The sequence below is a fragment of the Elephas maximus genome, chromosome 17 (assembly GCF_024166365.1).
Source record: "Elephas maximus indicus isolate mEleMax1 chromosome 17, mEleMax1 primary haplotype, whole genome shotgun sequence".
In the NCBI taxonomy this organism is placed as follows: Eukaryota; Metazoa; Chordata; class Mammalia; order Proboscidea; family Elephantidae; genus Elephas; species Elephas maximus.
In genome coordinates this window covers 64427656-64449281 of record NC_064835.1, presented here as the reverse complement: position 1 = coordinate 64449281, position 21626 = coordinate 64427656, and the positions used below count along the sequence as shown (strand labels likewise).

Here is a 21626-nt window from a genome sequence, read left to right as displayed (position 1 = left end):
CCACTCCTGGATGACCATCTGCTCCTGCTCCCACCTGCAATCCCCTTGAGTGTCTGCTGTGTCCGGCAACACCTGACATGGCACCCTTCCTGTAGGATGTTCGAGCTGACCTGCACGCTGCCTCTGGAGAAGGACCTGAAGGTCACTCTCTATGACTACGACCTCCTCTCCAAGGATGAAAAGATTGGGGAGACGGTCATCGACCTGGAGAACAGGCTGCTGTCCAAGTTTGGGGCTCGCTGTGGACTCCCACAGACCTACTGTGTGTATGTACAGGAGAGCTGTGTGCTGGCCCTGGGCTAAGCACTTCTCAGTATTCTCTCATTTAGTCCAACGGGGGGTATTGTTCCCACTCCAGAGATGAGGAAACTGAGGCTAGTAAGTGATGGGATTAGGATTGGAGCTGGTTTGTCTGACTCTAAGCGCTTGGCTCTTCAAAATGTTGTTATAATAAGATTCTTAAAGTGCCACCAAGGGCCTGTAGAGGGTGGGTACCTGGAAAGAGAAGGAGGAGGGAGGGAAAGAAGGCAGGGAGACAGTATAATGCTCAGGCCCTGACTGAGCCTGAAGGGGAATTGCATGATGGCCTATGTCAGATGAACTCATATGTGGACAGCCCCTGTGTCCCCAACTTGGGTCTTGTTTGTTCTGATTCTCTAAATTTGGAAATTAGGAACACCTAAGTTCTAATACTGAGTGTATTTAATCAAGTCTTTTTCTCTCTGGGCCTTAGTTTCTTCATCTCTGAAATGGGGGACCACAGTCATGATGAGCAATCAAATGGGGAGCCCACTGTAAAAGTGAGGGGTGGGGTGATGCTATGTGTGTAGGTGCACAGACCACATCACACCCCTCCGCCCTCAGAGCGTCCCTAGAGTGTCTTCCCTTTGTCTTGTGCTTGGACCTCAGCTCCGGACCGAATCAGTGGAGGGACCAGCTTCGTCCCTCCCAGCTCCTCCACCTCTTCTGCCAACAGTACAGAGTCAAGGCCCCCGTGTACCACACAGACCGGGTGGTGTTTGAGGACAAAGAGTACACCATTGAAGAAATAGGTGAGCCACCAAGTGAGCCCCGAAACCATGGTGGCCTCCCCCTGCCTCCTTCTGTCTTGTCAGGCTCTCTCTCACTGTAAAGGCCCCACTGGATATGAATCACACCAGTAGGGTGTGGGCTCAGACCTCTCCAGGTTGGCACAGACAAGCTGAACTCATGCTTGGCACTTTGGAACCAGTATTTCCCTGGGATACTGCTGTGAAAATGAGGGGTCAGGGTGGAGGATGAGGTCAGGGATCAGGGTGGGTCTAAGGGCCAAGGTCAGGGTAGGGCCAGGTCAAAGGTCAGTCCAAAGCTAGGTTAGGCAAAATCAGGGATCAGTCTGAAGCCAGGGGCAGGGTCATGGTTAGAACCAGTTTTCTCCTGGCTTTGGGTTCGTGACTCAGGGTTTGGTTGGACTTTGGGATACAGTCCACCTCTGAGAAACAGTTTCCTACTTGAATCACACTGACCAGCCAGCTTGACTCTGCTGGTACTTTCGGAGCCCCCCATTCACGGCCCCCCTACACCTAAAACACCTAAAGGGCGGGCAGAAGGCCCGAGCTCTTCCCTCGCCCCTGGATGTCACGGCTGAGAATCTTGCCTGTTCCCTGAGGCTCAGGGGATGTCTGAGATGCCATGGCCTGCTCTGCCCTCTCCTCAGAGCAGCTCAGCTTCCCTGGAGGTGTTTAAAGGCCCAGCCAGGCCCTCACTTCCTGGTTGTTTCAGGATGTTTGATGTCAGAGTTTACGCTGAAGTTATAAAAGGGAAATGGTGGCTTTGACTCTCTCATCCCTGAGGCCCTCTCATCCTTCTCGTTCTGTTTTCCTAACTCTCCCAAGTCATGGCTGAGCCAGGCTGCTCACTCTTAGGCCTCACCCCTCCTGTTCTCTTTTCCAGAACGTGCATCTGTTTGAGGGGTAGTCTCAGCTCTTTCTACTAGTCTGTGAGCAACATCAGCACAGAGGGCAGGGCTCTTGGCTATAAAGTCGAAGGATGCTGAGGTCAGAAACCCAGAGACTGTATCGTCCAACTGTTTTTACAGATGAGACTGTTGAGGCTGAGAGTGTTAATGGCTTGCCTGAAGCCTTGCAGCCAGTTAGAGGCAGGGCCCTATTCCTGGCCTAGGCTCCTTCTTCGGTGCTAGGCTCCTACTAAGGTGACAGGGCAGGTCTGATGGAGGAAGTGGGTTTGTGTGAGTACATGGGAATCCATGCTGGTGAGCATGGTTGTACCGGTGGACCCCTCCCTCAGGCAAGGCCTCTGTCACAGGGGGCTTCACGTTCATGTTGCCAGCCAGCGGCCAGGCTTCTCAGGGTTAGCACCACCTCCTGGCTGTGCCTTTTTATCCCCCTGTGTGTTCCCCCCATCCATAGCAGCAGTCCTTGACCCAGCCCCTGACAGGAAGGACTGCACCTGGGACGTATAGGGGAAGGAGGTGAGGGCTACTCACATGCAGCTATGCACCTTCCCTAAATGAGCAAGTGATCTCTGAAACAGCCTAGAATCCTAGCTGCCCTGCTGACCTGATGGATAACTTCTCGGTGCTTCAGTTTTCTTATCTGTAAAATGGGAATAATAACTGTATTTACCTTCTAGGTTATTATGATTATTAGACGTATTAGTATCTGTAAAGTACAGTGCCTGGCCCATGATTCCTACTTACGGCTATTCATCATTATTGTTATTATTTTAGGTGCTGCTTTCTAATAGAACAACTTATATGAACCAGAGACTAAATCGTACTGACAGCACTTAGATGGCACATCTGAGGTTGCTGAGGCTCAGAGTTAGGAGTAGTCAGGGAGGGCTTCTTGGAAGCGGTGGGCTTTGGTGGACAGGGAGAATGCAGATTGGTGGAAAGTAGGGACAGCTTTATGGAAGAGACTTGGTAGGAATAATGGTAATGAGAATCTGGGTTTTATGATTATGGAGGGTGATGTTTCCCTTACAGAAAGCTTGAAGGGAGGATGAGAAGAAATGTGTCTGGGCTGAGGGTGAGACTGGGGCTAGGGGCTTCCTGCAGCCCCCAGGCAGCCCTGCTCAGTCTGCTCACAGGGCAGCCCCACCATTACCCCTCACCTGGCCCCTGTCACTTTTTTATTTTGTCTCTGGGACAGAGGCTGGCAGGGTCCCGAACCCACACCTGGGCCCCGTAGAGGAGCGTCTGGCTTTGCATGTCCTTCAGCAGCAGGGCCTGGTTCCAGAGCACGTGGAGTCACGGCCTCTCTATAGCCCCCTGCAGCCGGACATCGAACAGGTAGGACCTGGACCTTGGATTCCAGAGTCTCTGAGCCCCAGCTAGCCCTGCCCTAAGGGCAGTATGGATGCCCCAGAAGAACCAGCAGGGACCTCAGGATTTGGCCGATCCTTCTTTGACTGTTTCTACACAGTCTGAGTGGTCACCACTGTTGGACAGTGAGGGGACCTCTTGGGCCTGGCCCTCAGGGCCTGAGGAATGAATCCCAGGCTCCTCCTTCCTCCTTAAGTAGTCCTGGCCTCTGACTGCCTGTCATTCTGAAGCCTTGGTGTCCATCTCCCTCCTTTGCCATCAGTCAGTGGTGTCTCAGCGGGCTGGCCCTGTGCTGGGCGTAGTGGGGTGTTGTAAAAACAGCGTGTGTGTGTGTCGGGAGGGGGGGCGGTGTCTGAGCTCCTCTAACTTCACAGGGGAGAAGGAAAATCAAGACCAGTAGCCCAAGGCTGACCCCCACAAGGCAGAGGCCAGACACGCCTCTTCTCTCTGCCATCTTTACCAATTCTGATACCAACCGTCCCCCACACGGCACTCTACTTCTCTGCTGGGTTCAATAACTCATTGCAGTGGCCATACAGAACTCACAGACAATACTCATAGTTATGGGGTTTATTAGGGAAGTAACAGGTTACAAGTTAGGCTCAGTAATACAGCTCTTCGAACAGGACAGCCTCTTCTCAGCTGTGCCCACAGGCACACCTCTCCCTGGCCCTAGGCTTCTGCCCAAAGGCACTCAGCTTTCTCTCTCCATGGGCTGGGAAGCCCACCATGCCATCTCCTGCTGCCAGGTCTCTGCTTCCAGATCTCTGCTGCCGGGTCTCTCCTGCCACCACTTCTCACTGCCTTCAGGGTTTCAGCTTACCCTCTGTCTCAGTCTCCTGCTTCCAGGAGCTTCTCATTGCAAGGATCCCGGGCCTAAAGTTGGTGCTGGCTCCTGGCTGTTCTTCCTTGGTGATGGTGGGATTCCCTCTTTCCTGCCTCTGGAGCAGCTCATTTTAAGCCCAGCAGGGATGGCAAAACTGACCAACCCCTTTGGTTAGCCACAATTACCCTATGATACAGGGCTGCCTAATCAGCTGGGTGGGAGTTATAAGACGGCAGCAAGAAAGGCTACACAAAAGCAATCCATTACACTGCAGGTGTTCAGACAGGGTGACCAGCGCCCAGTGACAGAAGGGTGGAACAGCCACAAAAAGCAATCATAAGAGGGGCCAGGAGTACCTTCCTATGCAGAAAGGAGGGTGCACAGAGAGACAGCAGTTAGGGGTGTGGCTGGGAAGTCTTCCTGGAACAGGTGAGCTCGAAGCTGGGTTTTCGAGCAGAAGATGAGAGAAAAAGGTTACAGGCAAAGGGAAGGGCCAAGGTGAACCACGAAGATGCCTTTCTGAATGTGAAAGGGAAATCATCCCACCGTTTGGCACTTAGCTCTTTCTTCCCCTGGGTAGTTTGGCCACCAACCTTCCCAAAGTAGTACGACAGGTGTACTACTTCTGTTCTTTCATTCTATGGCTCTGTGACCCTGCAGACGTTATTTAACTAAGTTACTTCAACCCCTCCATCTTTCGTAAGAAGAGATAATGCTGGCTTAAACCCTGATGTAGCAGTTAAGAGCTACGGCTGCTAACCAAAAGGTCGGCAGTTCAAATCCACCAGGCGCTCCTTGGAAATGCTGTGGGACAGTTCTACTCTGTCCTGTAGGGTTGCTATGAGTGGGAATCGACTCGACGGTGATGGGTTTGGTTTTTTTGGATTTTGCAGAGAGGTGCTGAGTGGAGGGGTGGGCAGGTTGAATGGCTCCCAGTGGTGGAAGCCTTCTGAGCCCTCTCATGACTAATCCGCGCTCTCTGATTCCTCCGGGGCTTTGTGCACACCATTCCCTGGGCCTCAGATGTCCTGCTTCTTATTCTATCTGGCATATCGAGACTGCTCAGCTGCCACTGTCTCTGAGAAGCCTCTCCTGACCCTTGACACAGGTCCATGCCAGTAGCCTGTGGGGCAGTAGGCTCACCCTGTGGTTGGCCCTGTAGTCCTATTTAGGGCCTCTCCATTCAGAGCTTGGCCTTTCCTCTGTTGTGTTCCCCACGTGTCTGGCACAGGGCAGGTGCTTGGTAAATGTTGGTTGAAAGAAAAGAGTGATGAGAGAATGGGGCCTTGTCTCCACAGGGAAAACTGCAGATGTGGATTGACCTGTTTCCAAAGGCCCTGGGTCGGCCTGGGCCTCCCTTCAACATCACTCCACGGAGAGCCAGAAGGTGACTTACCCCACCCATGGGTTCTGAGCTGAGCTGGGGGCTGAGGGGGTAGGGGACAGGATGGTCACAGCCAGCTGTGGGTGGGACCAGGAGGTTACTCTGTAGGTAGACTTTGGGCCTTTTGCACTGCAGGGTATAGCCCTCGTGTGGACCTGTGGCTGAGTGTCCAGCCAGGCAAGCAACTGAATCTTCTGGGTCCTGGTGGAAGCCTTGGGACGGTTGCTTGCTTTTGTGGGAGACCTATGTGGATTTGCGGCATTCTTCCTCTCCCCAGGTTCTTCCTGCGTTGTATCATCTGGAACACCGAAGATGTGATCCTCGATGACCGCAGCATCACGGGGGAGAAGATGAGTGACATTTATGTGAAAGGGTAGGGAGTCATTGTCCTTCCCAGTCATCTCTGGTCCTCGCTCTGGGTCTCTGGGGTGTTCCCTGCCTCCTGTAGAGTGGTACCCCATGTAGGGGGTGTCTGGTGTAGGAAAGGTCAACAGAGAAAGGAAGGGGGTTCTTATGGGGGTGGTCTATGCCTTTGAGAGTCGTTCTTCCACCACATTTCTTCTTCTATGCTTATGTTTGGGTTGAACTCACAGGGTTTGAGGATACCCCCAACAGTGGCTGAGAAGTTAGAATGCTTTTAAATTTATGGCCTATTTTGTATACCATGGGGACTTCTTAGAAATTATTTTTGCTTTAGCATTTACCAAGTTCATTTACCTTCTTAATTCCTCTGTTTGTCTAAGTTGAGGATACATATTGTGGTGGAAGCCTAAATTAGAAATGTTCTCTAAAAACACGTATGTCTAGTTGGATGGTCGGCTTTGAGGAACACAAGCAAAAGACGGACGTGCATTATCGGTCCCTGGGCGGCGAAGGCAACTTTAACTGGAGGTTTATTTTCCCCTTTGACTACCTGCCAGCAGAGCAAGTCTGCATCATCGCTAAGAAGGTGAGTGTGGTTTCCGGCTCCAATGGTACCAGTCCCAGGGCTTTTAATGTCAGCGTAATCGCACCACCACAGTCACTCTGTGCCACTGTCATACCCACTGCACACCACCACCACTGCCCCATCCCTGTGGTGCCACTGTCCCTACTACTGTCCCATCCCTGAGGTGTCACCGTCCCCATCACTGCTCCATCACTGCAGTGTCACTCTCCCCACCACTGCCCCATCCCTGTAGTGTCGCCATGCCCACTATTACCCCCATCACTGAAGTGTAACCGTCCCCACCACTGCCACATACCTGTGGTGTCACAGTCCTCATCACTGACCCCATCGCTGAGGTGTCACTGTCCCCACCACTGCCCCCATCCCTGTGGTATCACCATCTCCACCACTGGCCCATCCCTGCAGCGTCACCGTCCCCACCACTAACCCCATCACTGAGGTGTCACTGTCCCCACCACTGCCCCTATCCCTGTGGTCACAGTCCCCACCACTGACCCCATCACTGAGGTGTCGCCATCCCCACCACTACCCCATCCCTGCCATGTCACTGTCCCCATCACTGACCCAATCCCTGTGGTGTCACAGTCCCCAACACTGCCCCATCCCTGCAGTGTCACAGTCTCTACCACTGCCCCCATCACTGAGGTGTCACCATCCCCACCACTGCCCCATCACTGAGGTGTCATCACTGTCCCCACAACTGCCCCATCCCTGCAGTGTCACCATCCCCACTACTGCCACCATCACTGAGGTATCACTGTCCCCACCACTGCCCCATCACCGAGGCATCACCATCCCCACCACTGCCCCATCACTGAGGTGTCATCACTGTCCCCACAACTGCCCCATCCCTGCAGTGTCACCATCCCCACTACTGCCACCATCACTGAGGTATCACTGTCCCCACCACTGCCCCATCACCGAGGCATCACCATCCCCACCACTGCCCCCATCCCTGTGGTGTCACCACCACCATTGCCTCTCTCATTGTGACTGATGGAGAAGTGAGCAAGACACTGCAGGAAGTTGAAGCTTCTATTTTTTCTACCAAGTAGGAGGAGAACCTCACGGCAACATGGTAGGTTGTTTGACACAAATGAGAAGGTTGGAATCAGCTGTTAGACTGAGGGAGAAAGAGAAAGGAAGAGGGAGGAGATGCTAACTGGTGGCACAGAGAAGAATTACCCAGTTGGGGTTGCTGATGAAGAATTTGGGGTGGTTCCATTCTGGCAACAATGTGGTGGCACCACCGGCAAAGAAGAAGGGGAGAGTTGGGCTGGCCCTTGGTGGGAGTTCCGAGAGGAGTGGAGAATTTGTGGAAGAGAAGGGTTGGCCTGATGGCCCATGGGGTCTGGGCTAGACTTGGAAAAAAGAGAAGCCTATGAGGGCTGCTGGGATGGAGAGGAGGACGAGGAATCAGGAGGCAGGTCTAGGAGCTGAAGGGGAGGCACAGTGGGAGGGTGGGAGGGCCATAGGGGCAGGAAGTTGCACTGTGAAGGGGAGAGGGGGAAGAGGTTGAGAAACTGTCCAGGTGATTCTGAAGTCAGGAGGGTGAGAGGAAACCAGCTTGGTCTGGGGCAGAGCCAGCAGGTCTCGCTGTGGAAGAAGCGGCCCTGGGAGGTGGGGTGGAGCCGTGCCCTCAGTGGGGCTCCAATTAGCTGGTCTGGGCAAGAGGACCAAGTCTGGGGGTGAGGTGGGGTGGGGGTACTCAGAGCCTCTGGGTTCCCCATCCTGCTCAGAGCCAGCCCTCTGCCGGGGGCTCGGGGCCTCTGGCAGCCAGGCTCTCCAGGGACCCCATTAACCAGACGAGGCTGTCATAAAGCACAAGGTCTCCTTTCATCCGGCGGCTTTGAACCACCGCTGGTTGCCTGGGTCGGCTCTCCACCTGGAGGCCAGCACACCCACCAGGCCCTGCCTGCACATCAGGCACCCACCCTGCAAATAAACAGCTAGTAAAAGGGCCCAGGCCGGGAGTGTAATGAGCGGCTGGGACCTGGGGGGGCTCATTCCCCAAGCTGGAGCCCCAGCCCAGCTGCTCACACCAGGGGCCGTTTGAACCACTGGCTCATTACTGAGCCCATAAACCGGCGGCCAGGAGGAGTGGAGTTGCCGGCGGCCTGTGCAGGCGGCCTGTGCAGGCGGCCTGCAGAGCCGGCCATAAAAGCCCCGCCAGAGAATGGAGGCACCTGCAGGCGAGCTGGGGCCCGGCTGGCCTGGAAGAGGGGGAGGCCTCAACTGGGGGCTGGGGGTGAGGGGCCAGCCTGGGGGCCTGAGCCCCTTTGCCAACTCAAGCAGCAGTCCAGGCTGCAGCCATGTGCTTTGCAAGGTGACCATTCCTCATGAGACAGTGGTCTTGCTCTTAGGTCCAGCAGCTCTGTGGGATCTGGGTGACACGACTCTGAGGCTGTGGCCTTGGCAGCCCTGGCTGAGCAGCAAGGCTGTGTTTTCAGAACATCTACCAGCCAGGCAAACCTGGTGTCCATAGTGCTCCCTGACGCCTCATGGACTATGTCTCTCAGGGACTTGGGTCCAGGCCCCAGCTCCAACCTTGTGGGAAAGCCCCAGGGACAGTCCTTTGGGTCAAGTGTGGCTGGACCCAGGGGCAAACCCAGGCCTCTGCATTGTGAGTCTCACACCCCTTCAGCTGCTCCATGAGGTCTCTGTGGGAAGAAACCCTAGATGGCATTGCCCAGGTGAGGGCTGAGGTGCTCCAAGGGCGGGGGCCTTGGGTTCTGCACAAGTAGGTGGGTGGAGAGAGAGGTCCTCTCCCCTCCATTTAGCAGGTGAGCTGTCAACTTTCCAGCACTGTGGGCTTTTGATTCCCCTGGGCAAGCTCTTGGAGGTTATGGTGGGGTGAATGGTGAGGGAGGAACTGGGGTCACTGCCCCCCCAGTGCCAGCTTCTTGCAGTGGTATGTTAGGAAAGATCCTTCTGGTGATCCAGGGTAGGGGGGACCCACAGGTTCTCAGCCAATCCACCCTGATCCCAAGATCATGTGAGCAGAGTAGGGCTTAAGGGTTGAGAGTAGGGACCTGAGACCTGGCTGTCTGCGTGTGAATCCTGGCTGCCACTTCCTACCTGTGAGGCCTTGGACTAGTTACTTGTATTAGTTTCCTCAGCTGTAAAGATTATATCCCCCTCAGAGGTGACTGGGAGGATAAATGGGCTCATACTGGTAAAGGGCTGACACATAGGAAGTGTGATGTTAATATTATTATGAGTTATCAGGCCTTGGGCAAATTCTTTTAATGTCTCCAAGCCTCTTTTTCATCATCTGTGAAATGAGAATGATAACCACGACTCATGGAACTGGAAGGATTAAAACAGTCATCATATGTGACATGAGTCTGTATGGTACCCTTCTGGACCCTGAACGTTGCCCTCTAGAGTTTACCCTTTGCTCTCTTCCTGCCAGGACCCTGTTTCTGGCAAGACCCCAAGGACATCCCACCCTACTGCCTCCTCCAGGCAGCCTTCCAGGCTGGAAGGGACCACTACCATTCTCTAACTTTGCATGCCTGCTTCCTCCTCTGCTTCTCCTCTGGGCCAGGATGCCTTCTGGAGGCTGGACAAGACTGAGAGCAAAATCCCAGCACGAGTGGTATTCCAGATATGGGACAACGACAAGTTCTCCTTTGATGACTTCCTGGGTGAGCATTGTTTCCGTCAGCGCCATTCTGCACAGCAGGGGCTGTTTCTGGAACCCGTGCTGTGTGTGTGCCATTCTTGGACCCTTTGCGAAGACTGGGCAGCAGGAGCAGTCCGACTTTCTGCCCTTAGGGAGCTCAGGGGCACTGGGTCCTCAATGCTGAGTGAGGTCTGTGACTCAGTGTGATCCAAGTGGCCACCCGGGGTGGTCCTGGCAGCAGAGGTGGCATTGGTGCTAGGCCATGTCAGATGGTAGGGCTCAGGAAGGGAAGGAGAAAGGGAAGCACAGGTGGAGGCCAGCCTGAGTGTGCTGTGGCTGCCTGGTCTCATGCCCACAGCTTGGGTCACTCCCATCTTATCAATCTCTGTTTCATGGACTGAGCTAGATGAGTAAGGGGATCAAGTCACTCTTCATCCTGGTGCCTGAGTGGCTGAGGGAATGAACAAACAGCTCTCCATTCCCCAAGGATTCTGGGATAAATGGCCATGCTGAAAGCCTCACCTGAGAGCAGGGAGGACCTCACAGGGGATGGGATATGGGGATGAGGAGGAAGGCGTTACATCGGGACAACAGGCTGGGCTATGAGAGTCCCGGGTTAGTGGTAGCTCTGTCACAACCATGAAAGTGAACCCAAGAGAAAGGCAGCCTGGGGAGTCAGGAGCCTGGGTCTCTGGTTCTGCTCTGCCTCTTGGGAGCAAGGTGGCCTTGGACAAACCACTGAAGCTCTTCTTAGGTGACCCTGGATCCTAAAAGGTGAGGAGGTCTTTGCTAAGCCCTGGGGCCCCAGCAGGGGGCATTCTAAGGAGCTTTTCCTGTTTCCCCCATCCCCACACCATACCTGGCTGGTCACCTGCACACAGGACCAGGAGCTGCTCGAGGACTTCATTTCAGAAGATACAGGGTGTAAAAATCATGGCATAAAATATGGCTTTAGTTATTTTACTTATTATTCCAGGATACAGAATTCACATAGAAAAATTAGCAAATACAGGTAAGCAGAGCCTCTCTCCAACATTTGATTGTAATCTCACCACCCAGAGATAATCTCCATTAACACTTCGGCATATATTATTTCAGATATATGGACAAACATATGTATGTTATATGTGTATTTTATATATACACATGTTGTTGTTGTTAGGTGCCATCCAGTTAGTTCCGACTCATAGCAACCCTGTGTACAACAGAACAAAACACTGCCCGATCCTGCACCATTCTCACAGTCATTGCTGTAACTGAGCCCATGGTTGCAGCCACTGTGCCAATCCATTTTGTTGAGAGTCTTTTTCTCTTTCACTGACCCTCTATTTTACCAAGCATGATGTCCTTCTCCAAGGACTGGTCCCTCCTGATAGCCTGTCCAAAGTACGTGAGATGAACTCTCGCCATCCTCACCTCTGAGGAACATTCTGGCTGTGCTTCATCCAAGACAGATTTGTTCATTCTTCTGGCAGTTCATGGCATGTTTAGTATTCTTCGCCAACACCATAATTCAAATATACATATATATGCATACATACAGGACATGTATAACAAAATGGGTTTATAGTTTATGTACTAATTTCTACCCTGATTTTTTTCAAAACAATCTATCAAGAACATCTTTTCTTGTCAATAGTTATCTCCCTACATTTATATTTGCATCATCGTACTTAATGTCCATCTGATGGTCCATCGTACAGATGGACTCTGTTTTGCTTAACTAGTCCCTTCTTGCAGGTATTCAGGTCATTTCCAGTTTTTCTACTGTGAGTGACACTTCTAGGCATATGTCTTTGTACCCTTTGTACATATCTTTCCATAATTCTAAGAAGTAGATTTGTCAGTCTTTCTAAATTTTAATGGTTTTTGGATCATATTGTTGAATTGCCTTCTAGAAAAGTTTTACTTGTTTTTACTCCCACCTGTGCCCTGTTTGTATAAGAGTGCCATTTTCCCTAAACTCTTGTTATCTTTTAATAATATTTGCCAATGTAATACTTCATTTTTTTATTTGTATTTTTTCATTACCTGTAAGGTAGAACATTAGAAATATATTTTATTACCCAAATTTTTGGTGGAATTTTCTCTTTCATGGCTTTAGAACAATTATCTTTCATTATTGATTTTTCAGAGCTTTTTATATGTTAAAAACACATTGCAAATAATTCCATTTTTCCTCTGCGTTTAATTTTTATGAAGTATTTTTGCTTATGAACTTTAAAAAGTTTTAGGATATAAATCCATCAATCTTTTCTTTATGGGGTGAGGCTTTAGAAGATTAATTTTAAAAGAAAAAGAAAATTGTGTTTTTAAGGAACTGAGAAAACAGTATTCAAAAGCAAGTTAAACAGACTCATCCTTTGTTTTTAAAACTAAAAAACTATTAAAAAGTACTACCTTTTAATTCCATGAGATTTCTTTTTCCCAGCATTCTTCATAATGCGCTTTCTAATTAAATGTTTCACTTTTCAATAATATTTATTTATTTTTAATTGAAAAGTAATGGTTAAACACCTATAATCTTGCCATCCAGAAATAATCTTTTATATAGATCAAGCTGGGATTAAACCATATATATACAGTTTTTTTTCTTTTAATTTTTTTTTTTATACAGTTTAGTATCCTGAGTTTTACTTAATGGTATATTGAGACCGTATTTAAAATTGAAAAGAAGCATATTCAACTGGACCTGAGGGATGGAGAGACATGTGGGTAGGTGGATAGACAGATGAGTACTGATACAGAGATGGATAAATGGATAGATGGAATAGTAACCTGATTAATGGATAGTTACAGTACTCCACAATGGTAGCTATAAATTAATACAGATAGTTAGATCAATGCAGATGGACGAATGGAAGGATGGCTGGATTAAGAAATGAGTGCAAAGAAAGAAAACTTAAAAAAAAAAAAACAACTATATTCAATCAGTAGAAACTTTCAGTAGCTGAGCACTCCGCACTGAAAACAAAACAAAACAACCAAAAAAAAAAAAAAAAAAAACCCAAAACAAACAAACAAAAAACTAATGCCCTTTGCATGATATTCAAGAATTTCCCTGATTTGGCCTGAGAAAACAATTTTTAGGTTTAATCTCTCTCACTCAAACTGTTTAATACCCTAGGCTCCAATTCTGTTGACTCCTTTACTGTCATATTATTGCTATTGAATTAGGTGAAACCACATGAAATTGCTGTTTTTATAGGTCAAATATGGTTGAATATCAACATTTTCATATTGAAAACAGCTGGAGCTGCACAGGGAGGCGATGGATATAATAAATGAGTAAATAAATCAGGATAGAACAGTGGCTACTTGAATAACTAGGTGGGTAGATCAAAAAGCTGGTGATGGATGTATGTAGACAATGGGTGTATGAACGGATTCATGCATAGTAAGATGGATAATTGAAAGGTGGAAAGCTCTGTTAAGGATGAATAAATATGTGAATAAATTGATGGAGGTATGAATACATGAGCAGATGGATAGGAAGAGGAACAGCTCTAATGAGACAATGGATGGAGAGGTGGAAAGTTTAGGGGATTTAACCCATGGCTAAACCCATGAATAGAAGCTAAGTAGGTGACAGTGAGCTTTTCTTGAACCTGCCCTGCCCCAGGTAGCCCCACTGGCAGCGATTCAGAAACCCCTGGCCAAAAAACTCTTCTCTATTGCAGGCTCCCTGCAGCTGGATCTCAACCACATGCCGAAGCCAGCCAAGACGGCCCAGAAGTGCTCCTTAGACCAGCTGGATGACACTTTTCACCCTGAGTGGTTTGTGTCCCTTTTTGAACAGAAAACAGTGAAGGGCTGGTGGCCCTGTGTGGCAGAAGCTGGTGAGAAGCAGATGCTGGCGGTAAGTCTACTCTTCCCAACCACAATGGAAAATGGAGTGGCTCCTGTAGCAATCACTGGGTGTATATACATGCTTCTTGTTTCTCCCTTTTCCCTTTTTCTTGCCCTCTGTCTCTTGATTTTCCAAGGCATTGTCCCTTTTCCCTTCCAGTTCCCAGGCGTCCTTTCACTTGAGGCTCCCATTCCGGAGGAAGCCTATTTGATTGGAAAGAGGCCCTCATCTTGTGTGGATCCTGTTTATACTCTACTCACTTGGCCTTAACAGAGTGCTGTGTACTGGGACAGGGGACAGAGGTCATATATCCCATTCAGCAGGACCCTTACTTGCCAAGAGGTCTGCCCAGGAATGTGACTGGAGGAGCAGAGTGTGGTCCCTGCTCTGAGTGCAGAACAGCCTTGGAAAGGAATTTAATCCCTGACAGTTTACTTAGAAATGGCCCACAGCCAGCCAACCCTTGAAGTGGCCCTTGAAATAAAAAATTCTTGTTATACAAAAGTTTATAACAATTAAACAAGAAATACTAACATTCCAAAAGAAAAATGAGTGGACATGAATAGATAGTTCACAAAAGAGGTAGACATGGCCATTAAACACTGGGGTGCGGGGAAGCTTTATTTCCCCTAGTAATTAAATAAAGGAATATTTTTAAAATGTGGTAACTTGTTTTTTGGCTATTAAATTAGAAGATCTTTTTTTAAAAACAACAATGTCATTGTTGGTGAGAATGTAGAAAAACAGGCACCCTCATTTATATTTGCTGGGGGTGCTATCTTTTTACTATTTGGGGAAGCAATTTAGAAATGTATAGCAATAAATGTAATGATATTTATGGTCTCTGATCTTGTAGTCCCCCTTCAAAAACCTCTCCTAAAGAAATAACCAGATAAAATAAAAAATTTAGGTCCTGGGATGTTTGTGGCAGCATTATTTATAATATCAAAGAGTTGGAAGCAACCCAAATGAACCAAAATAAGTAGTTTTTACTGAATAAATTATGGTCAGCCATCCCATAGAATATTTTTCAGCCATTTAAAACCAAACTTTGAAGAATATATAATTATATGGTGAAATACAATATATTCCTAAGTGAAAAAAGCAAGCTATAGAACTCTATATACTGCGTATTTCATATACTTGTAGAGAAAAAAAAAAGCTATGATACATAAAAATATTAATGGAGTTTGTCTCCACAGAGTGGAAGTATGAGTGACATTCTCCTTTCTTTATGTATTTCTAAGTTTTCTACAGGAGCCCTGGTGGTGTGGTGGTTAAGAGCTCAGCTGCTAACTAAAAAAAAGGTCAGCAGTTCGAATCCACCATCTGCTCCTTGGAAACCCTGTGAGGCAATTCTACTCTGTCCTGTAGGGTTGCTATGAGTCAGAATTGACTTGATGGCAATGGGTTTTGATTTTAAGTTTTCTACAAGGAGTAAGCACTGCTTTGATGATCAAAACAACCCCATATCTTTTTTGTTGTTGTTGTTAAAATAACTAAGTGGCCCTGGTGGTACAATGGTTAGTGCTTGGCTGCTAACCAAAAATTTGGCGGTTCAAACCCATCCAGCAGCTCTGTAGGAGAAAGACCTGGCAATCTGCTTCCATAAAGATTACAGCTTGGAAAGCCCTATGGGGCAGTTCTACTCTGTCACATGGGGTCACTATGAGTCAAAATTCACTCCATGACACCTAACAACAGCAACAACAAGTAGCTTTTGAGGTTTGTCCTGGCTGGGCTCCTCTCTAGGTCACCAGCAGAGCCTCTGTGCCCTGAGCAGGCTCCTTCCGCCCCACAGGGCAAGTTGGAAATGACCTTGGAGATCGTAGCGGAGAGTGAGCATGAGGAGCGGCCTGCTGGCCAGGGCCGGGATGAACCCAACATGAACCCCAAGCTTGAAGAACCAAGGTTAGTGCCCAGCCCCTGACCACCATGCCCTGGGGGCCTGGGTGGTACGTGATGGTGACTATAGGCCACCCTACCTCATACCACACAGGAGTCACAAGGTTCATAGGGAGAGCCCAGGCGTAGAGAGGGGCATGCCTCATCCCAGGCTACATAGTAAGTTCGAAGTAAGTGATGGTATCATTCCAGGGAACCCTGAGCTTCTCAGCTAATTCAAGAAACAGATCCTATTGGGTACCCATTATGGAGTTCTTGGGTGGCCAAATGGTTAAGTGCTTGGCAAAAGGTTAGCAATTGGAGTCTACCTAGAGGTACCTTGGAAGAAAGGCCTGGTGATCTACTTTTGAAAAATCAGCCATTGAAAACCCTACTACTTCTACTCAGAGTCAACTCGGAGTTGACTTGACAGCAACTGGTTGGGGTAGCTATTTGTTGTGTGCCAGCATGCCATCATAGTGCATGTATGCATTGTGCTATGGAACCTCCCCTACTAGGTGGCTATTCTTATCCCCATTTTACAGATGAGGAAACAATCTCAGCAAAGTTAAATAAGGTCATTTCACTTAAGAAAGTGGTAAAGTTGGGATTCTCAAGCCTGCTGTGATTGGCTCCGGAGCCCAATTGATGTCTTTCTTCTTAACAAGCTGGCTTCCATGGCTCTCCTTTTGTGTTGGTGTGGCTTTTGGAGTGGTCTTTCAGCCTGTCTGAGGGAGGAGGACCCAGGGCTGTGTTCCTGGCCCGTGCTTCCCAGCTTTTCACAGCCTACCAGGGAGCCCTGAAGAGGCTTTGGATCTGTGAAATGGGGAGATCAGTTCACAGGCCTCTAAGGGAAGTCTTGAAGGCAGTTCCAAGGGCTGAAAGATGGCTGTGGGGGTCATGGCTGCACTTGCCGGCTCTCCCTCCACCATCTGCTCAGCTGAAACTGGGCTTAGTACAGACGACTCACTTTGGCACAATGCTCTCTTGGTGTCGTGGGGCTGGCAGAGCAGTGGGAGACAAGGCCTCTGCCCAGGGATGCTGGGATCTGGTGAAAGAGACAAGAGGTCCACAAGACCCATTGGCCATTATCGAGACACAAAATCCTGTGTGGTCTTTAAGTTGTCCTTGGTTGTGAGTGAGAGAAAATTGGCTCTCTGGGTTCTCTTGCCACCGTCCTTCCCTCCTAAGGACCAGCCATGTGCATCTGGGTTGGTTGCTTGGCTTATCTGGGCTGCAGCTCACCTAACTTGGGGATCTGCCTGGCTTCCAGATCTATAGTCTGTGACTAAGTCCTGGGTCAGGAGGGGGAGGGTGGCAGGGGAGGGGTCCTGGAGAGGTGGGCTGAGAGCTGGCTCTGAGAGTGTGAAGGATTTAGCAGGCACCAAGAAGAGGAAGGTGGCACAGGTCGGGTGATGTCGTAGCAAAGGCTTGGGGAAGGGACTGCAGATGCATGTTTGGGGCAGTGTTGGGGTGTGGGGGCATGAGGCTGGACAGGTCTTGAGGACAGACTGTGTAGGGCTGGGGCTATTTGACCTGATGTTGCAAGTTGAGAGCAGGGTTTGGAGAAACAAGCCCTGGTCAGAAGGTGTTCACTGACCTCTGGGATCTCACTTCCAGGCGTCCTGACACCTCCTTCCTGTGGTTCACCTCCCCATACAAGACAATGAAGTTCATCCTGTGGCGGCGGTTCCGGTGCGCCATCATCGTCTTCATCATTCTCTTCATCCTGCTGCTGTTCTTGGGGATCTTCGTCTATGCTTTCCCGGTGAGCAGGCCTGATGGGGGAGCGCAGCCCCAGGCTAGGGAGCCCCTACTCTCTTCAGGGGAGCATAGACCCTGACCAATAGCAGACCCTGATCTGCTAGGGAGGGCACAGACCCAGACCTCTGGCCTAATGGAGCGTTTCCTAATCTGATGGAGAGAAATAGCCTCTATTTCTCTGGAGCCCCATATCTGATGAGGAAACGCAGCCTCTACTCTGACGTAAAGGAGACAAAGTTCTACCTTTGAGGAGCGCTTAGTCCAATGGGGGAACCTGAGTTCTTGCCCTTGTTGGGGAGACCCATGTTCAGCAAGGCTCTAGAATATGTAACCCAAGGATTGGCAGAAGTGAGGCCCCTGGACTGGGGTGAGCAGGAACCTTGAAGGAGGCTGTGGAACTGGGTCTGGAAGGGAAGGCAAGATGTGGCTGGCTGGGCAGAGGAGAAGGCCCCTTTGTCTGTGAGGTCTGCACCTGCTAAAGAGGGGGGGACCTGGGACTGGGAGAAGGTCTCAATGGCATCTACCTGAAGGATTTTATAGTGTGGGCCCTGCCTCCTGCAGCTAGCTAGTTGTAGGGGAAGAGGCAGGTGAGCGGGGGCCATCTTGGGAGCCTCTCACTTGGCTTGATGCACGTTTGAGAGGAAGGGTTAAAAAGCTGCCAGGTGCCAGGTCAGGAGATGACCAGGGCCACACCAGTGACAGCTACAGTGCCCTCCGGCTCATGGGGCCCTGCTTGAGGGAGGAGGTCCCAGGACTGTGATCCTGGCCTGTGCTTCCCAACTTTTCACAGCCCACTGGGGGGCCCTGAAGAGGCTCAAGCCACCCAGTGTCTCTGCAACTTCAGACCTGGGAGGGATCTCATTGTTCACAGGCTGATACCTGATTTTTAATGTTGTTTTTTACAATTAAAACAAACAAAAAAAAATGAACGTGAAAATTTCAAACCTGTATAAAAGTAGAGACACCCTGATCTTAATAGCAAAGAAACAAATACAGAGCGAGGGGAAGAGCCTGGCTCTAGATGGCTCAGCAGGTCTATACACAGCTCCCCATCCAGTGCTCTGGCCACTGTGGGCCTCTGTCCAGGCCACTGACCAAGTGCATGGTCCCTCCCATCAGGAATTACTTGCATGCGAGCTCTTTACTCTGTGAATCCTCCCAGAGATGGAGGGGGGACAAGGATATAGCCCCGCTCTGCACTGGTGATTCCTGGTATCAGCAGGGGGCGTCTCATAGGAGGAGGACTGTTAAAACCACAAATGCTTTCATTCATCCCTCCCATCGCAATCTGTGAGCAAGGTGGAGGTGAGGGGTGGCTGGAAGGGGGAGAGGACTCTCAGGTTTGCACATCCAGGCCCTGGCTACCCTCTGGGCCAGAAGCAGCAAAGGAGCGTACTTTCGCCGTCCTGGCCCTCAAAGCTGGCTGTGGTTTTCAGAGATTAGTGAAACCTGACTGCAGTGCAGAAGTGGATCCAGGTTGCTGAGACCTGAAGCTTGTACAGTTTGGGGGGACCTCGTTAAGCGAAGGAAGACGAAACTACAAATACAAGACTAGATGCAGGACCACGGAGGCGCATGTGCAAGTGTGGGTTCTGGAGCAGAAGCTGCCGCAGGTGTGACCTGGACTCTGGCTCAGACCCCAGGACTTCACCTTGGTGTTTCCTCCTCTGGTTGTGGAGCCAGGGGAGGGGCAGTCCCCTCTCCTGGTCTGTCCTCAGCCCGTCCTCTCATTCTGAGCATATCTGGCTGCCATTCCGTTAGTGCCTATGTCTCTGTTAAGCACCTGACAGCAACTAACAGCTAGAAAGTGTCTGGGGTAGGGTGGGGGTGGGCAGTGGTGGTTCAGTGCTGGGTTGCAGTAAAATTCTCGCCTTTCCTGCAGGAGACCTGGGTTCAATTCCTGGCTAGTGCATTCATGCACAGCTACCACCCAGCTGTCAGTGGAGGCTGGTGCGTTGCTATGACGCTGAACAGGTGTCAGCAGAGCTGAAGCTAAGACAGACTAGAAAGAAAGGACCGGTGATCTACTTCTGAAAATCAGCCAGTGAAAACTGTATGGATCACAACGGTCCTATCCCGGTTGTTCGTGGGGTTGCCATGAGTTGGGGCTGACTCGACAGCAGCTCACAACAACAACAAGGTGTCTGGGAGGCAAGGATGTGTTGCAGGGATGAGGCCCATGTCACTGAGGGGTCCCTAGCCTGTTGGGAAGCCCCACTGAAGCCAGAGAGCAATGAAAACAGGTCATATAATCAAATAATCTCTGGTGAGGGGTAAGGAGGTCAGGAGAAAGGGGGAAGCCTAGGACTGAGGCTATGGACCGCCTCTGCCTCCAGGCCTTTGCTACAGGCTGGGTAAATCCTTTCCTCCATCCAAGGCACTCAGTTACCTGGCCAGTCTCAGAGCTATGAGGGCCTGCCTGGCTCAGGCCCCAGACCCACACTTTTACGGGGGCCCTCACCTGGCATTGGGCCGGGGGTCAGATAGCCGACTTCTGCTGTTCCTAGCTGTCTCTCCGCCCCTCCCTCCCTGCCCCAGTGGAGGGGGCCCAGGGAACAGGGCCTCTCCCTTCCAGTTGGCCTAATCTCCCACCCTTTTGGAAATTCCCCTGGGAGGAGGGCAAGGGGGTAGCCTGTCTGATTCCTCTCAGCTTCCCCCTCAGAGCCAGCCGGGAGTAGGGCCAGCGTGGGGAGGCAGGAGGCAATTTGGCGGGGAAGGAGCTGCCGGCTTTGTTTCCACAGTTGGCTTTCCCGGGACGGCGCTGGGGAACATACTGTCCCAATTAGGAGCCCTGTGTTGTGTTGTGTGTGTTTTCATGGTTTTTGGGGGGAGAAGTGGGGAGGGGAGATTCCTGTCAGTCATGCAGCAGGCAGAGAGTAATCAGGGGTGACTCCTCTCTGGTGTGACCTGTGTGTGGGTCCTCCCCAGCCACCCCACCGCAACTGTCTCTGTCTTCTAGGCAGGAGAGCAGTGACCTGTGAGCCCTGGGTTCCTCTGTGGGGTGGTGTCAGGGGAGAATCACGGCCCTGCCTTCAGATCACTTGTCTGTTGGAAGAGATCAGGGGCAGGCCTCCCCGGCCAGGCCCTCCATGTCAGAGGAGTCTTCGAGGCAGGCAGTGTCTTTAACTCTCATTGATGGGGAAAGGACTGAGCAAGCTTGGAGTCCAGGTGGGAGGGAGGGAGTGGCTGGGTTAGGTTTGCTTGATGATCAAGAGCACCAGGCAGTGCTGAGTATGCGGCCCAGTGTGGATGGTAGGTGGTGAGGGCAAGGTGCAGGCAGGTGGCTGAATAGCCATGAGCTTCCTTTCCCAGCCCCCTGCCTCCAGGCGACTCCACTTGATCCTCCAAGTCCTGCAGTGGAAACAGCCACTCCATGTGACCCTATCATCTCCTCCTTCCCTCCAGAACTATGCTGCCATGAAGCTGGTGAAGCCCTTCAGCTGAGGATGCTCCTGCCCCTGAAGGGGAGCATGGCTGCCCTCCCTACCCCAGGACTGGCCTGTCTCCTCCTCCTAGCTCAGCTGAGCTCCTCTACACCTCTGAGGCCTTGAGCATCCTGCCAGGGCATGCAGACAGACAGATGGACTGGCACGTGCTTCCAGAGTTGGTAACATCAAGCCTCGGGATCACTCTGCTTTCATCATTTCTTCCCCCTCCACCCAACCTAGCCCTTTTTTGGATTAGCTCGTATTTCAGTACAAAACAGTTTAAACCACAAAGCCGTGTTGGTGTGTGTATATGTAGAGTACCTGAATGGGAGGTGACGGTACGTGGGGGTGTGTCTGGGCGGGTGTGGGAAGGCAGGTTAGGGTATGTGCCATCTTTTGGCTGGGTCTTCTCAGGGCAGAAGCAACCAAATGCAATGAGTAGGGGGCCCTGTGGAAATATTTATTCTATTGGCTGGGGGGCAGGGTAGGCTTTGAGGCTTGGTGTCTGGCCTGCCTGAAGACCTAGCATTTCTCCTGGCTCCTCTCCTCCCCTCCCCTCCCCTCCCAGCTCTTCTCCAGGACTTGCCC

The 21626-nt window shown here is 50.7% G+C and overlaps 1 protein-coding gene across 8 annotated transcripts in view; it reads left to right on the top strand.

Annotated features, from left to right (window-relative positions):
• DYSF (dysferlin) overlaps positions 1 to 21321 on the top strand; it is a 242382-nt gene extending 221061 nt beyond the window's left edge. For all 8 annotated transcript variants that reach the window (XM_049856492.1, XM_049856490.1, XM_049856488.1 and 5 more), the window contains 11 exons: positions 96 to 266; positions 910 to 1052; positions 3153 to 3292; positions 5450 to 5538; positions 5813 to 5908; positions 6343 to 6484; positions 10035 to 10134; positions 13793 to 13971; positions 15764 to 15873; positions 17467 to 17614; positions 21016 to 21321. In XM_049856492.1, the coding sequence (XP_049712449.1) occupies positions 96 to 266; positions 910 to 1052; positions 3153 to 3292; positions 5450 to 5538; positions 5813 to 5908; positions 6343 to 6484; positions 10035 to 10134; positions 13793 to 13971; positions 15764 to 15873; positions 17467 to 17614; positions 21016 to 21054 (1357 nt within the window). In that variant the 3' untranslated portion in view covers positions 21055 to 21321. The remainder of the gene's footprint in view (positions 1 to 95; positions 267 to 909; positions 1053 to 3152; positions 3293 to 5449; positions 5539 to 5812; positions 5909 to 6342; positions 6485 to 10034; positions 10135 to 13792; positions 13972 to 15763; positions 15874 to 17466; positions 17615 to 21015) is intronic.
• The last annotated feature ends 305 nt before the right edge of the window (positions 21322 to 21626 follow it).